The 17,238-nt window shown below is 46.3% G+C and overlaps 1 protein-coding gene across 4 annotated transcripts in view; it reads left to right on the top strand.

Moving 5' to 3' along the window:
* The window catches only part of ANKMY1 (ankyrin repeat and MYND domain containing 1), a 278,322-nt gene that overhangs the window by 68,009 nt on the left and 193,075 nt on the right, over positions 1–17,238 (top strand). For all 4 annotated transcript variants that reach the window (XM_029616456.1, XM_029616458.1, XM_029616457.1 and 1 more), the window contains one exon: positions 2,335–2,551. In XM_029616456.1, the coding sequence (XP_029472316.1) occupies positions 2,335–2,551 (217 nt within the window). The remainder of the gene's footprint in view (positions 1–2,334; positions 2,552–17,238) is intronic.

Below are 17,238 nucleotides of genomic sequence, written 5' to 3'. Positions count from 1 at the left end.
CAATTAACACAGTTTTTGAGTGATAAAATAGTAGTGAGTTCATGATGGAGAAACCTTAGTACTCGGTAGCTACTGCCTTATTGTGCCTGAGAATGTATCCCTCATAAACAAAATTGTTTACTTCTAAATAGCTAGTTTGCAATTTAGATTTTCCTCCTTTAATTGTTGTTGATATTATGAGCAAAGGACATTCTTGGAGTCTGTAGTGGACTTAAAATGTATACTATCTTTTTTTTTCTAATTTCTTGTGAATTTTGAGATATAAGCTGTTATATTGGTTGTATACATAAATAATGTGTCGAGATGATTTCTTGATGTTAATTTTGAAAACTGAATAAAGAGATAATAAAAAAAAAAATCCACCCTTAAATTACTAACTTCTTGCAACAGGTCTTAACAGCAGCATACTTATTATGAATCGTACTGACTATGTTGGTGAAGTGGTACGTCATATTTCCATTATAGAAAATTCTAGACCTCTTTTGTTGGACCCTACCAAGAAATTATAAGCCATTATAAAGAGAACCAGTTTGACTGTGTTACGTTTTGGTTTTCTTACACAGAAAGATTTCTTATTGCGCAATACAGAACATCCATCGCCTACTTGAAGTTCCAGAAATCTGCAATGCCTGTTGTTTACCAAAAGGAAAGGAATTAACCACGGTTTTTTAAAGTGTCCTTTAGCTAATCATCATGCTCCATGCCACTAATCCCTATAAACATTTTTTTATTTTTTTGTCCTAACCCCAAATAATTAAACCTTATACTAATCTCTCTAAACAATCCTACCCTACAAGGGGCACAATTATCCCAATACAGAGGACCACATTTTTTCTGTTTCTCATGAGCACTTGACTGCGAGTAAACTTTACTCCACCTCCAGAGCTGGAGATAATTTTCCGGTGTAAAAATTGTGCATTGGGTGCCCAGCCTTTGATGAAAGTCATGGAGATTCAACCCACTGTGATCATTTTTACCAGTTGTGCAAGTCTTTAGTTTGTGCGTACATGAAAATATACACTTTGTGGTTCTAGTGCTAGACCACCAGGGTACTATTTTTTGGAGTTTGGGGACCCTAGACACCAGGGATTTTATAATATTTAGAATATTTAGAAGGAGGAGAAGGGATGGGCAGGGAGATGGGAAAGGCTATCCCGTGTAATGGGATTTTTTGGCTTTGAAGAGGGGGAACGGGACAGGGCCATAGCTATGTCTGGCATAAGGTTTTTTTTTTCATTTTGGGGGCTACCAGTGCCTCCTTAGTAGGGGGCGGAGAAGGAGGGGCAGGTGGGAGTTGCCATCGACCCCTGGGATGATTTTTATTCATTAGAGGAAGGCCATTTTCAGGCCGCTGGCCCTTTAAGCAATGGCAACTGCCATTACGTGAGAAGGACCCTTAGAGCGTCATGATGTTTTGTCACATGGTTTTGTACGGTAAAAAATTATGCAGTGATAATTTGTTAGGGCGGGGCCAAATATTACAGGGACAAGCTCCCCCCCCCCCGCATGGTATTTGATCCCTCCTGCGATAAACTATCATGGCTTAATAAATCACCCTATAAGTTAGCTGGATAAGTTAGACTTCCTATTGAGCAGGTTATGCTGCTGAATGTCCCAGCTAAGTTAATCAGATAAATTTGTCTAGTTAACTTACCTAGTTGACTAGTCTTTCAATATTGACCCCACATATTTTACTGCTGGACGGGCTGTTTGAAAATTACAAATATGCTCTTCTAAACTTTGAAAATTTTTGGAGGTGTTCTTATGGGCTGAATCTTTATTTGCAGTGTTGATAGCAGAGATCATTGTTGACCCTAGCATGTTAAAAACTGCTAAAGACCTCATCAAAGAATAAAATAGAATATGATAGAATGTCAATGTGTTCTAAATTTTCATTATAGGAAAAAAATGAATGCAAGACTATAATATTATATTAAACATATTTAGGGAGATAAAAACTTTAATATTTTGAGATTATTGTTGGACAAATAGTGGAGGCTCATGTTCATATGGCTCTTCATCTGTAATGGCTCTTTAACCCCATTGCGCATTTTGTGAGTCTTTCTGATAGGAGATCAAACAGTGCACCTCAGAATTAAGTAGAAGAAATACTAATCTTTTTTAATTTAGGGTTCTTTATATTTAATTTTTAAAGATTGTGTATGGTGCAAAAGTATTTTGAATATGCTAACAGTGACTTTAATGTTCTCTGAGGCTTATAATTAATATCCTACTAATTACTTGTGTTAGTGTTTATTGCAGCATTTGCAGCTTCTTCATGTTTTCTTACTACAACAATAGCCTCCCATTCTTTTTTTTTTTTTTTTAACATAGGCACAGTCAAAAGCGTGTTAAATGGGATGTTGCTTCTGTACTGAGTGGACACCGAGAGCGTTTTGGACCTAGGGGCCACAGAGAAATCTTTGCAGAACAATTGATTCAGAAGGCAGCAGAAGGAGACTATGATGGTGTTTATGAGATTCTGAGGGACAACCTTGCACATCCGGATGTGTCCGATGCAAATGGGCATACTGCACTAATTGCTGCTGCTGTAAGAGAATCGCTAAGCCAAATTATTTAATAATAGACTTTTTCCTTTAATAGAATTATTTTAATTTCTGAATGGCATCCTCCATGTTATGACTGATGACCACATTTAATTGCCTTCTAACATAAATGGATAGTGCTGTTATTAACTGGGGCATCCAGGCAATGAGGGATTCTGCCCTACATTCAGTGGATCCCTGGAAAGATAATGGTATAAGATATAATGGTTATGTGGTCAGTAACCCTCAGCCAGAATAGACCCTTCTTGGGTTCTAGAAAAGTAGCAAAATCTTGCATCCTTCTCTTCTCCCAGCAACCCCTGACTGAGTACTCCCCTTGGCCAGCCTATCTTGCCTGAGTGGGGGCCATGATTGGGCCATGGAGATATCCTAGTATGCCTGGGGAGGGGATGAAGCAGTGCGGGAAGATAAGTGGTTGACCAGACATTGCTTCAACCTCTTCCTGCTGCTTCCTTTTCTGCTACCACTATGAGTTGTTGTGGCTGGCCTGGTCCTGGAGGTGCCGCCACAGAAGCTAGCCTGGTCCTGGGGGGAGAGGAACAAACATTGAATTAAGCCTAGGACAGAGGTAAGATGCTGCCATTGCATCTGGCCCTAGATCAGGGATGAGATGCCTCTACTCGAGCTAGCCCTCAGGGGTGGAGGGAGAAATGCTGCTGTTACACCAAGTGGGATCTGAGGAGAAATACTGCTTCTATGGGGCATACAGTTACAAGTAAGGGATACTTGTAGATGCATTTCCTATTTCACTACCTCCTCTCTTCCGCCTATGGCTGAGGTGGCATAGCCTTCAGGGTCTGACCCAGGATAGACCCACTCCCTAGTTCTCTGCTAGCTCCTGTCAGCACCACCACTCATTTTATGGAGCTTAGCAGCTTCCTTCGGCTCTGCTCAGTCACTTGATTCTGTGGCTCTTTAATGGGCTGCAACTATGTTAACTAAATTAAGATAATGTAGGTTTGTTTATTTCTGAGTTTCCTCTCTGCTCAAATTGCTTTCTTCTACAACAACTAAGATGTACTGTTGCCACCTAAAGCAATTAGCTTGGCCATGCACTGGAGACCAAGGTGGCATTAGGCTGGCTTTCAAATATTCCCTATGATGTCTACCAATTCAAAGGGTGTGGCCACCCCCTTTCCTGATGGTTGGAATTCTTATCCTGGTTGCTGTAGTTTGGACCCTTTAACCCTGTGTCACCAGTCAGGGTCTGCTCTAGAGGGCTCATTATGGTATGCAGGTGAAGGGTATTATGGTCTGACAAGAACAAGAGATTTGTGGATGCCAGGTGTTTCTTTTGATCTTATAGATAAAACCAGTATCTCAAATACCGAACAACAGTCATGAACAGATATTAATTCACACATGTGACTAATCACATAAATAAAAATAATTGTCAATACCCTCCCCCACTGCATCCAATACATAAGAAATGCCAAAAACTATTCTTTAAAAAGTTGGGGTTTTTTTAGAAAGTTAAAAAAGACCCCATTCCCTGTACGTACCAGGATCAGTCCAGACTGCTGGGTTATGCCTCCCCTCCAGCAGATGGAGTCAGAGAGAAAACTGAAAGCACCCCCTAGATATACTGGTGTGCCACCTGCCAGCCCTCAGTATTTCCTCTGACTCCAGCAGATCGGGAGACATAACCTGCGGTCCTGTTCTAACTAAATTTCCTATCAGGTGTTTTCTTCTATTTTACTAATTAAATTTTCCAAACTGTCTAGATCAACGCAGGGGGAGACTTGTTCTCTCTAGTTTAAAAAAAAAAAAAGAGAAAATACTTATTTAAGTTACTAAATTGTCAGTAGATGTTCTATTGGGCTTTAACTGGTTATTAAAGCAGGCGTGGAGAGCTTGGCTCTCCCTCTTTACCCAGATTCAGTGTCCCTTGGTCTTGGGGGAGAGTTTACCGGTGGGCCGGTCACCCTCCCCCCCTCCTTAGGAGTGTATTCTACCAGTGCTCTTGTAGCTGAAGAGGGCTCTTAAAAAAAAAAAAAAAAAAACCTTCGCGAGCACTTAAGTCCTGTTGGCGACAGGCTGTGCTAAATTAGTAAGCCCTAGCCTGCCGCGCACACCAGGGACTCCGGAGGGGGTGGATTTTAGTTCACCCGGCAATTTTGGCGCGCTTGTAGAGCTTACCTTTGGCGCATTTTTCTCCCTGCTCTCCGAATGCCGCGGTCTTCGGCCTGCACGGCCTGTGGTAGGGCGGGGGCGCGACTCTCCAGGGAGGGCCTCTGCTCCCGTTGTATTCCCGGGGGCGAGGGACCCTCCCAGGGGCCGAGCGCTGCCCGCAGCGGCACTTTAGCTTCTTCTTCGGCAAGGCAGGGGAGACAGGCTGCCGCGCGGTCGTCAGCCCCGCCTCCCTGTGAGAGGGAGCCGGCGGCCATTTTGACCACGCGGCAGCCTGCGGATTTGCAATCAGAGGATGGGGATTCCTCTCCTCTCTCGCCGCCTGCCTTAAGCCCGCGCAGTGGGGCTGACCCCGATGGTCCTCAAGCCCCTCCCCCCACGGGTTCCAATAAAAGGAGAGTTCCCTTTTCATCTAAATTTGTTCTTTTAATGCACCAGGCATTTTTAGAGGCAGAGGCAGGCTGGGATCCGGATGAACCCCCTCCCGCGAAGGTTTCTAGGGTGTCCCCTATCACAGATAAAGCTGGGGTTCCTGGAAAAGCGGGGACTTCTGTGGGAGCCGGAAATGTACCTATAGGGGGTACGGGTGCGCCGGGAGCCCTTGATTTCTCCCAGGGCTCTCCGGATGCCGCGGGGGCAGAGCTCTCGGACGCACAGGAGGCTCTAGAAGGGGATGACCCCGAAGTTTTGCGCCTGTTTGGCAAGGATGAGCTTAACTTTCTCATCCAGCATGTGCTGAAGGAATTGGAGATCCCCGCGCCGCAGCAGGACGCAGATACGTCTACAGGGGATGTAGCGATGGCGGGTCTGAGGGCCCCCCCGCGAACTTTTCCCTTACATCTCAAGGTGGTACAGCTTGTATCTAAGGAATGGGAGGTCCCAGAGGCATCCCTGCGTGTTAGCAGGGCAATGAATAAGTTATATCCTCTGCCCTCACATTCTTTGGAGACTTTTAAGGTTCCTGCCGTGGATTCGGCGGTCACCGCGGTGGTTAAACATACTACCATTCCGGTCACGGGGGGAGTAGCCTTAAAAGATCTTCAAGATAGAAAGTTAGAGGTGCTTTTGAAGCGCATTTTCGAAATAGCGGCCCTGTGTGTCCGTGCGGCGGCTTGTAGCAGTATGGTGCAGAGAGCTACTCTCCGCTGGGTTCAGCAATTGCTTACCACACAGGAGCTCCTGCCCGCCAAGGCGGAGCAGGCCAACTGTGTGGAAGCGGCGGTTGCTTACACAGCGGACGCCTTGTATGATCTGTTAAGAACCTCTGCCCTTACTATGTCTTCGGCGGTCGCTGCTCGGAGGTTACTTTGGCTTCGCCGTTGGTCGGCAGATGCCTCCTCCAAGTCACGTCTAGCCGCTTTCCCCTTTAAGGGGAAGTTATTGTTTGGTGAGGAATTGGATCAACTCATCAAGGACCTGGGGGATAATAAGGTATATAAGTTGCCGGAGGACAAGCCCCGACAGTTTTGACCTTTCGGGAATGTGCGATCCCGGTTCCGAGGGCAGCGCAGATTTCGCTACGGTAGGGGTGGCTCCTTTTCCCAGAAACAGCAAGGCCTGAGGTCTCAATCGTGGTCTCCTTCCTTTCGAGGCAGGCGACCGCAGCGATTGGGATCCTCCCAGCAATTGCCCGCCGGGAAACCCTCGCAATGAGGGCGCGCTGACCCATTCCTCCTTCCCCCGAATCGGAGGTCGTTTGTCCCTGTTTTGGGAGGAGTGGGTCAAAATCACGTCAGATCAGTGGGTCCTCGACGTGGTACGTTACGGTTACGAGTTGGACTTTGCTCGACCCCTCCGGGACTTTTTTATGATATCTCCTTGCGGGCCTTGAGAAAAGCAACTGGTTATCGCGCAAACGGTAAACCACCTACGGGCCCTCGGAGCAGTGCTACCCGTTCCCTCGGACGAGGCGAGAACGGGCCGCTATTCCATTTACTTCCTAGTCCCAAAGAAGGAAGGTACGTTCCGTCCTATTCTGGATTTGAAGCGAGTAAACAAGGCCTTGCGTGTTCCCCGGTTTCGTATGGAAACTCTAAGGTCTGTTATTGCGGCCGTCCACAAGGGAGAATTTTTGGCTTCTTTGGATCTAGCCGAGGCGTATCTCCACATCGGAATCCGGGAACGGCATCAGAGATATCTGAGATACATGGTGTTGGGAGAACACTACCAGTTTTGCACCCTTCCATTCGGCCTAGCTACGGCTCCGAGGGTGTTTACCAAAGTTCTTGTGGTAGTCGCGGCTTTCCTACGATGTCAAGGAATTTTGGTGCATCCCTACCTGGAGATTGGCTCATCCGGGCGAAATCGGAGAGCGAGTGCAACCGGGCAGTCCAGTCGGTGATACAGCAACTTCAATCGCTAGGCTGGGTGGTCAACTTTGCCAAGAGCCAGCTGCTTCCGAGTCAACAGTTGGAATTTTTGGGAGCACGTTTCGATACCTTGGTAGGCAAGGTTTTCCTGACTCGGCAGAGAATGGAGCATCTGATGTTTCAGGTACAGAGACTTCTGGATCTCCCGTTGCCCACGGCCTGGGATTATTTGCAAGTCATTGGACATATGGTGTCTACTCTGGAGATGGTGCCGTGGGCTTTTGCTCATATGCGGCCGTTGCAAAGGGCTCTCCTTTCTCGCTGGGACCAGAAATCCGAGGATTACGGAGTGCAGTTGCCGCTGTTGGAGCCGGCGCGGTCCAGCTTAGCGTGGTGGTTGGTTCCGGACAATCTTTTGCAAGGTGTGGACCTCGAGCCCCCCCCTGGATCATAGTGACGACGGATGCCAGTCTGACCGGCTGGGGAGCAGTCTGTCAATCACGAGCGGTGCAAGGGTCGTGGACCCCTCGTCAAGCTTCTTGGTCCATCAATCGTCTGGAAACCAGGGCGGTACGACTAGCCTTGCGTCAGCTTCTGCCAATGGTACGGGGGCGGGCGGTTCGAGTCCTGTCAGACAACGCAACCACGGTAGCATATATAAATCGCCAGGGCGGCACGAAAAGTCAGCAGGTGGCGGTCGAAGCGTCCTTGTTAATGACCTGGGCGGAACGCTACCTGGCTCGCATCGCGGCCACTCACATCGCAGGCGTAGACAACGTTCAAGCGGATTATCTCAGTCGTCAGTACTTGGATCCCGGGGAGTGGGAGCTCTCGGACCAGGCAATGAGTCTCATCACCCGGCGATGGGGAGTGCCGCGACTGGACTTGATGGCAACTCGGCTAAACGCCAAGGCAGCGCGTTTCTTCAGCCGGAGGCGAGAACACGGATTGGAGGGGGTGGATGCGCTAGCGATTCCATGGCCTTGTCACACCCTACTCTATGTGTTTCCCCCCTGGCCATTAGACGGCAAGGTGTTAAGACGTCTAGAATCCCATCAAGGTCCAGTGATTCTAGTGGCTCCCGAGTGGCCAAGAAGACCATGGTTTGCGGACCTAGTCAATCTCGCCAGGGACGGGCCCTTACGGTTGGGCCACCTTCCGAACCTTCTTCGTCAAGGACCAGTATTTTTCGATCTAGCGGATCGCTTTTGTCTGGCGGCTTGGCTTATGAACGGAGGCGGTTGAGAAAGAAAGGTTATTCGGAACCGGTTATTTCTACCTTGCTTCGCGCGCGGAGACCTTCTACCACACTTGCTTATGCCAGAGTGTGGAAAGTGTTTGACTCCTGGTGCGCGACCGCCCGAGTTCAGCCTCGTCGTGCGGAGATAGCGGATATCCTTACTTTTCTACAGGATGGTCTGAAGAAGGGTTTAGCTTACAGTTCTCTGAGAGTCCAGGTGGCGGCTCTGGGTTGTTTGAGAGGAAAGGTTGAAGGATCCTCTCTCGCATGTCATCCGGACGTGGCCAGATTCTTGCGCGGTGTTCAAAACTTACGTCCTCCGCTCAGAGCCCCTTGTCCTTCCTGGAGCTTGAATTTGGTACTCAAGGGCCTCACGGTCGCGCCCTTTGAGCCGCTTATGCGAGCCTCCTTAAAGGATCTCACCCTCAAGACAGTGTTCTTAGTGGCCATAGCTTCCGCACGTCGGGTATCGGAGCTACAGGCGCTCTCGTGCAGGGAGCCGTTCTTGCGTATCTCGGACTCTGGGGTGTCGTTACGTATGGTTCCTTCGTTCTTGCCTAAGGTTGTATCGGCTTTTCACGTTACTCAGTCTGTGGACTTGCCGTCTTTCTCGGAGAAGGAGCTGCAGTCTTCTCACGGTGCCGACTTGAAGCGTCTGGATGTTCGGTGAGTGCTTTTGCAATATTTGGAGGTCACCAATGATTTTCGGCGGTCGGATCACCTGTTTGTGTTGTGGCAGGGGCCCAAAAAGGGTTTACAGGCCTCTAAAGCTACTATTGCCCGCTGGCTGAAGAGCTCGATAGCGTCCACGTACATTGGGTGTGGTAAGTCCGTTCCGGACGGGCTTAAAGCCCACTCTCTCCGTTCACAGGCATCTTCCTGGGCGGAGAGTACTCTGGTCTCTAGCCAGGAGATTTGCAGGGCTGCCACTTGGAAGTCGTTGCATATCTTTGCTCGATATTATCGAGTAGATGTTCGTGGGCCGTCGGCTGATTCTTTTGGCAGCAGTGTGATTCGAGCGGGACTCTCGGGGTCCCATCCCATTTAAGGCGGCTTGGGTACATCCCAGAAGTCTGGACTGATCCTGGTACGTACAGGGAAAGGAAAATTATGTTTCTTACCTGATAATTTTCGTTCCTGTAGTACCAAGGATCAGTCCAGACGCCCGCCCTCTTTTGTGCACAAGAGAGTCCGCTCGAGACACTTCTTTGCTCACTGAGCTGTAACACTTGAGCACGGTAAATGGACTATCCGTCTTTACATTTTAGAAGGTAATGTTTTCCTATTTGTGGTTTGCTTAGTTTGCGCATTGCCTTTTCAATTCTTGGCGCTTTGCTTTTCTGCAGGCGTTTACTGTTTTTAATGTTACTGCTTGATCTAGACAGTTGCCATGGTTAATTGGCTAAGTGGGCGGAGGAGTTTTTCTCTGCTTTGTTATCCATTATACTGAGGGCTGGCAGGTGGCACACCAGTATATCTAGGGGGTGCTTTCAGTTTTCTCTCTGACTCCATCTGCTGGAGGGGAGGCATAACCCAGCATTCTGGACTGATCCTTGGTACTACAGGAACGAAAATTATCAGGTAAGAAACATAATTTTCCTATAGTCCAAATGCTTCAGATAAATCCAAGAAATGTATCTAACAGAAACTCATATACCAGTCAGCACGTAAAGGCAAATTTCTTCAAACTTGACCAGTTTAATCCCACAAGCAAGTGAAAATTGACTGAATATTGTAAGCGGAACAAAACTGTTAAAAGAAAATGTCAATAACTGACATTTCACAGGAAGAACTTCCCTATTGAAAACTGAGTTGGAAAAAGTGTACGCATAGACTTGTATCTCCTATTTGTGCAGGTACTTTTACTAGTGAATTATTTGTGTGCACCCATGCATGTGTGCACTAGCACTATGTGCATGCTTTTACATGCAAATAGGATTGGCAATTTTCAAAAAGCCCATTTCTGTGCATGAAACACTGTTGTCTTGTAGAAATGCCTTTGAAAATTGCTCTCTATGGGGGATAATCTTGTAACATCATGAATAGAAATGTCAGCAATTAGGCATATGAGTAATACCAGTTTTTAAAGTGGATTTGAATGCATACGTCTGCTTTGAAAATTATCCCACTGAATCTACTTGCATAAGTAAAATCTACTAAAATGTCAGCACAAAGTTTTTATGAAAACGTGTGCACATAGGGATAGATATTCAATGCTGGCTGTATAAATAACTGAATATACATGTACATGTGCGTACATTTCTGGATAAGTCTACCCGGCTAAGAGGATAAAGCCCTACATATGCCTAATCAGCAGGGGCGGATTCTGGGTAAAGATTGGCCTGGGGATTTTCCCCAAAACCGGCCCAGAAGATACCCCGTGGTCTACCGAGCACGGCTCTGTCGCCATGTGACCAGAGCGACCGGCCCACCGGGGGATGCCCGATCCCCCGATAGGCCAATCCGCCCCTGCCTAATCGGGGAGATACAAGTGACTCTCGGGCCAGCGCACAACACACGTATTTTAAGAAGCATCCATGGACGCGCGTATCTCCTGGCACGCGCACAAAAGAAAAAGTGAAAAAAGGGGCGGGGCATGGACGTCTTCTGGGCAGGGCATGGGCATTCCGGGAATTTAAATGGAAAGCAGCATGTAAGTAGTTACCTGCGCAAGCTCGTGCCGATTTCCCCTACTGCGTAACTTTACTTCTGCTGTAGATGGCGTGTAAGTTATAAAACAAAAAAACTAAGCTAGTCAGTGGGATTTTAAGGGTTGGGCCAGGTAGGGTAAAAGAGAAGTTATTTAGCTAGGGGGGTTAGGAAGTCCTATCCTATAACTGGGCAAAGTGAGAATGAACTGGTTTAACTGGTAATTGCATTGGCACATGTGTATATTAAAATCCTCTCCACTTACGCAGTAGAAGCAGCACATGCGCAATTTCATTTAAAATGGCGTGCACATTTACGCGCATCCAGCCAATTTTACACATATACGTGCGCATGTTATAAAATGACTGCGTCTATGCACGTGAGCCGACATTCGCGTGTTCATGTACGCCCGAGCGGCTTTTTTAAAGTTACCGTCTAAGTTTAGGCTTGCTCTATGGGGCGTTTAAACTTAGACATAAACTTATGTGGCTAACTCCAAATATCAATAGTTAGCCATATAAGTTATATGGCTAATTTGCTCCGCCCCCAATCCGCCCAGTACATGGCTACATTTTGTGCATGTAAGTTTTAGCCGTATAAGGGACTTATATGGCTAAAAAGCAGACGCTGAACGTAGGCGCATATTCAGCGGTTGCTACTTAGCTGCATGTCCTGCTTATCCGGTTAAATAGCACTGAACGTGCTTTGCATATCGGGCCTAAAATTTGTAAAATCCAAATGTATGCCTGCAAGTCCAAACCCCTCTGTGACTGCTCTCAGGAATATCTCTGCTCAGTCCTAGTAAGCTTATGCACAAATATGACATATGTGCTTAGGTTTACCCACACAGTATATCAAGGAGGAAATTTTGTAAAAAGCCATTTCTATATTTAAAACTCTTTTCTACCCAAAGAAATCCCTTTGAAAATTATCCTACATAAGTGTACATAGGAGGGCTTGGGTACTGAAATTAGATTCCTTAGTCAAATCTTTATTAAAGTTTCAATGTGTGCAATGCCTGTATATTGATTGTGTATTGTGTCGTAGCATAGTAACATAGTAATGATGGCAAGAAAGGACGTCATGATCCATCCAGTCTGCCCAGCAAAGTAGTATCTGCTGCTCTGTGCAGGATACCCCCATGTTTCTCTTAAGGGTAGCAACTACCGCTCCATATTATGATGGACAACAAGGGTGAACTCATGTTGGTCAATGCTGCAACAAGTTATTACTGTTTTGTCTACTATTTACTTCTTTATTATAATTTACATATGGTTCTCCAAGGACAAGCAGGATGGTAGTCCTCATACATGGGTGACATCATCGGATGGAGCCCGGCACGGAAAACTTTTGTCAATGTTTCTAGAAACTTTGACAGGCACAGCCGCTAACTTCACGTCCACGCGGGGTCCCTCTTCAGTCTCTTCTTTTTCGCGGAGCTGTCGCCTCGCGGTTTTGGAGCTCGTGCTTCTTTTTTGATAATTTGCTACTGCAAAGTGCTTTTCTTCGCCTTCCATGCGTCGCTTAGGGTCCCTCACCCTTCTCGGCTACTTTCAGTTCTTCTGTCCCGGCCCTACCGAGTCCTGAGCTCGGTGCTGGGGACCAATCGCTGTCCCTTTCCCGTTCCTGATTGAGCTCTTCAACATCGCCATTGGCATTGGGAAGGGACCGCGTGATCATCAAAGGTCAAAACCATCGGCATTGGTCATCTTCTTTCAAACCAGACCGTGAGAAGGCATCGACCTCGGTACCTTCCATGAAGCGGTCAAGGGCAGAGAAGGCCATTCCCTCCGACTCCACTAAAGCTTCCAGGCGGCTTCCACTGGCACCTGTGGAGGACTCTGTTCCCCTTCAGCCAGGGGATGCACCGATTCCGCCGGCTCCTCCTCAGCGCATTTTATCCTTGCGGCTGGCAATCGGCCAGGCTCTCCAGGCCTCGAACCTCCAGTTCCCCGAGTACCGCTTCCGCCTCAAGAGCCTGCACCACTGGTGCTTGCACCTTTGCTGGAGCATCTCAACCTGCTGTTCAGTATACTACCCAACAGCCGGCTCCAGTGCCCCAAGCCCCTCTATGGCCTCTGAGTGCACTGCTGCCATTGCCATTGCCACCGGCTCCCATACTGGTGAGCGACTCCTCTGAGGAGGAAGGGCCATCAGGTGTGACGACAAGCCAGAGACATGCAGTGCCACCTCACTGTCTAGCTCTCCCAGGACCCTCGGGGTTGATTCTACAGATTCCTTCAGTACCCTTGATCCCGCCACCACCATCAGATCCCTTGCCTCTCTCGCGGGCAAGAGGCCCTCCAATGCCTCCGGTGCCTCTCTTGGTGCCTCTCTTGGTGCCTTTGAGGACCGGGCCACGCACACCGATGGGCCTTCAGCCCCCCGTATCCCTGGAAGGTCGCAGCGGGGGTGAGGCCCCCTGCAAACCCTCGGAGGAATTGGAGGATCTGCCTTCCAAATCTTCTCCGGAGGAATGATGGTGATCTCCCCCCGAGGACCTCTCCTTTGCGGAGTTTGTCAAAGCCATGGCTGACTTGGTGCCCTTCCAATTATTGACAGAGCATGACTCTAGGCACAAAATGTTTGAAATCCTGCAGTTCATGGATGCCCCGAAGGATGAGATGGTGCAGGGAAGAGGGATTCAGTTTTGTAAGGAACTGGGGAAACTTTTGGGGAAGGGGGAGACTTTTCCAAAAGGATGGGCTCCACCTTAACCAGAGTGGAACCAAGCTGCTGGCACTGACTTTCAAAAAGGAGTTAGAGCAGCTTTTAAACTAGAACAAGGGGGAAAGCTGACAGTCACTCAGCAGTGCATGGTTCGGAGAAATGTATCCTTGAAGGATACTAATGAAACAGGAGATGTAGGGCATCCCAACAGAGAGGTTCCAATAAAAGCAAATGTAGTCCATGTGCCTATATGTAAAAAATCACCGAAGCTAGTGATTTCCAAATTATCCCTAACAACTGAAAAGCAGGTTGTTAATACAAACAAAAAACACACTTTGAAATGTCTGTATGCCAATGCCAGAAGTCTAAGAAGTAAGATGGGAGAGTTAGAGTGTATAGCAGCAAATGATGAGATAGACATAATTGGCATCACAGAGACTTGATGGAAGGAGGATAATAATGGGCAGTGCTATATCAATGTACAAATTATATCGCAATGATATGGAGGATCAATGTGGAGGGGGTGTGGCACTTTATGTCCGGGAGGGTATGGAGTCCAACAGGATAAAGATCATACAAGAGACTAAATGCTCAGTAGAATCTATATGGGTAGAAATCCCATGTGTGTTGGGTAAGAGTACAGTGATAGGAGTATACTACCGTCCACGTGGACAAAATGGTCAGACAGATGATGAAATGCTAAGAGAAATCAGGGAAGCTAACCAATTTGGCAGTGCAATAATAATGGGAGATTTCAATTACTCCAATATTGACTGGATAAATGTAAAATCAGGACTTGCTAGAGACATAAAGTTCCTGGATGTAATAAATGACTGCTTCATGGAGCAATTGGTTCAGGAACCAACAAGAGAGGGAGCTATTTTAGATTTAATTCTTAATGGAATGCAGCATTTGGTGAGAGAGGTAACGGTGGTGGGGCCACTTGGCAATAGTGATCATAACATGATCAAATTTAAACTAATAACTGGAAGGGGGACAATAAGTAAATCTACAGCTCTAACACTAAACTTTCAAAAGGGAAACTTTGATAAAATGAGGAAAATAAGAAAAAACTGAAAGGTGCATCTGCAAAGGTTAAAAGTGTTGAACAGGTATGGACATTGTTTAAAAATACAATCCTAGAGGCGCAGTCCAGATGTATTCCACGCATTAAGAAAGGTGGAAGGAAGGCAAAACGATTACCATTATGGTTAAAAGGTGAGGTGAAAGAGGCTATTTTAGCCAAAACAAAATCCTTCAAAAATTGGAAGAAGGATCCATCTGAAGAAAATAGGATAAAACATAAGCATTGTCAAGTTAAGTGTAAAACATTGATAACACAGGCGAAGAGAGAATTTGACCTGAAGTTGGCCTTAGAAGCAAAAATTCATAATAAAAACTTTTTAAAATAAGTCCGAAGCAAGAAACATGTGAGGGAGTTGGTTGGACCATAAGATGACCGAGGGTTAAAGGGGCTCTTAGAGAAGATAAGGCCATTGCAGAAAGTCTAAATGAATTCTTTGCTTCCGTGTTTACTAATGCGGATGTTGGGGAGATACCAGTTACGGAGATGGTTTACCAGGGTGATAAGTGAGACGAACTGAATCAAATCACTGTGAACCTGGAAGATGTAGTAGGCCAGATTGACCAACTAAAGAGTAGCAAATCACCTGGACTGGATAGAATGCATCCTAACGTAATGAAGGAACTCAAAAATGAAATTTCTGATCTATTAGTTAAAATTTGTAACCTATCATTAAAATCATCCATATAGAAGGACATGGTTTAATGGAACACAGTCAACATGGATTTACCCAAGGGAAGTCTTGCCTAACAAATCTGCTTCTTTTTTTTGAAGGGGTTAATAAACATGTGGATAAAGGTGAACCGGTAGATGTAATGTATTTGGATTTTCAGAAGGCGTTTGACAAAGTCCCTCATGAGAGGCTTCTAAGAAAACTAAAAAGTCATGGGATAGGAGGTGATGTCCTTTTGTGGATTGCAAACTGGTTAAAACAGAGAGTAGGATTAAATGGTCAATTTTCTCAGTGGAGTGCCTCAGGGATCTTTACTTTACTTGGACCGGTGCTTTTCAATATATTTATAAATGATCTGGAAAGGAATACAACGAGTGAGGTTATCTAATTTGTGGACGATACAAAATTATTTAGAGTAGTTAAATCATAAGCGGATTGTGATACATTACAGGAGGACCTTGCAAGACTGGAAGATTGGGCATCCAAATGGCAGATGAAATTTAATGTGGACAAGTGCAAGGTGTTGCATATAGGGAAAAATAACCCTTGCTGTAGATTCATGATGTTAGGTTCCATATTAGGAGCTACCACCCAGGAAAAAGATCTAGGCATCATAGTGGATAATACTTTAAAATTGTCCACTCAGTGTGCTGCAACAGTCAAAAAAGCAAACAGGTATATAAAAATCAATCAATCAATAAATAAATAAAACAGAAAATGTCATCATGCCTCTGTATCTCTCCATGGTGAAACCGCACCTTGAATACTGTGTACAATTCTGGTCGCCGCATCTCAAAAAAGATATAGTTGCGATGGAGAAGGTACAGAGAAGGGCAACCAAAATGATAAAGGGGATGGAACAGATCCCCTATGAGGAAATGCTGAAAAGGTTAGGGCTGTTCAGCTTGGAGAAGAGTCGGCTGAGAGGGGATATGATAGAGGTCTTTATGATCATGAGAGGTCTTGAACGTGTAGATGCAAATCGGTTATTTACACTTTCGGATAATAGACGTACTAGGGGCATTCATTGAAGTTAGCAAGTAGCACATTTAAGACTAATCGGAGAAAATTCTTTTTCACTCAGTGTACAATTAAGCTCTGGTATTTGTTGCCAGAGGATGTGGTTAGTGGGGTTAGTATAGCTGGGTTCAAAAAAGGTTTGGATAAGTTCTTGGAGGAGAAGTCCATTAACAGCTATTAATCAAGTTTACTTAGGGAATAGCCAATGCTATTAATTGCATCAGTAGCATGGGATCTTCTTGGTGTTTGGGTAATTGCCAGGTTCTTGTGGCCTGGTTTGGCCTCTGTTGGAAACAGGATGCTGGGCTTGATGGACGCTTAGTCTGACCCAGCATGGCAATTTCTTTTGTTCTTATGTTATTAGGTGGTGGCGGTACCAATCCATGACATTTTCAAGGAACTTGTACCCCGCCTGAGGGAGCATCTCATCTCGGTGCCACTATTTAATAGAAAGACGGATGCGGTGTACCTAGTCCAGCCATCGACCGGGTTCGACCACTGTCAACTCCCCTACCAATCGGTGGTGGTAGAGTCAGTCCTGAAAAAGGCTAAGAGGGTTCGTACCCATGCCTCGGCTCCACCAGGGTGAGAACACAAAGCTCTAGATGTGTTGGGACGCTGAGTGTTTCATGGCTCCATGCTCATTGCCTTATAGCTTGCTACCAACTTTATATGGGGCAATATTCCTAGAATTTTTGGAAGCAGGCCCTGGAGTTAGGTGAGCATCTGCCTCAACAATTCCAGGAATATTTTCAGGTTATCGTCCAACAGGGCCTGGAGTATGATAAACACCAAGTCTGCTCAGTTTATGATGACTTCGAGACAGCTATGACATCCGCTGCAGCAGGCATTGGGGCCCCTCGGACGGCTTGACTATGAGCCTCTGACCTGCGCTT

The sequence above is a fragment of the Rhinatrema bivittatum genome, chromosome 9, assembly GCF_901001135.1.
Source record: "Rhinatrema bivittatum chromosome 9, aRhiBiv1.1, whole genome shotgun sequence".
Classification (NCBI taxonomy): domain Eukaryota; kingdom Metazoa; phylum Chordata; class Amphibia; order Gymnophiona; family Rhinatrematidae; genus Rhinatrema; species Rhinatrema bivittatum.
The sequence above is the reverse complement of the archived record's forward strand: the minus strand, read 5'-3'. Positions and strand labels throughout refer to the sequence as shown.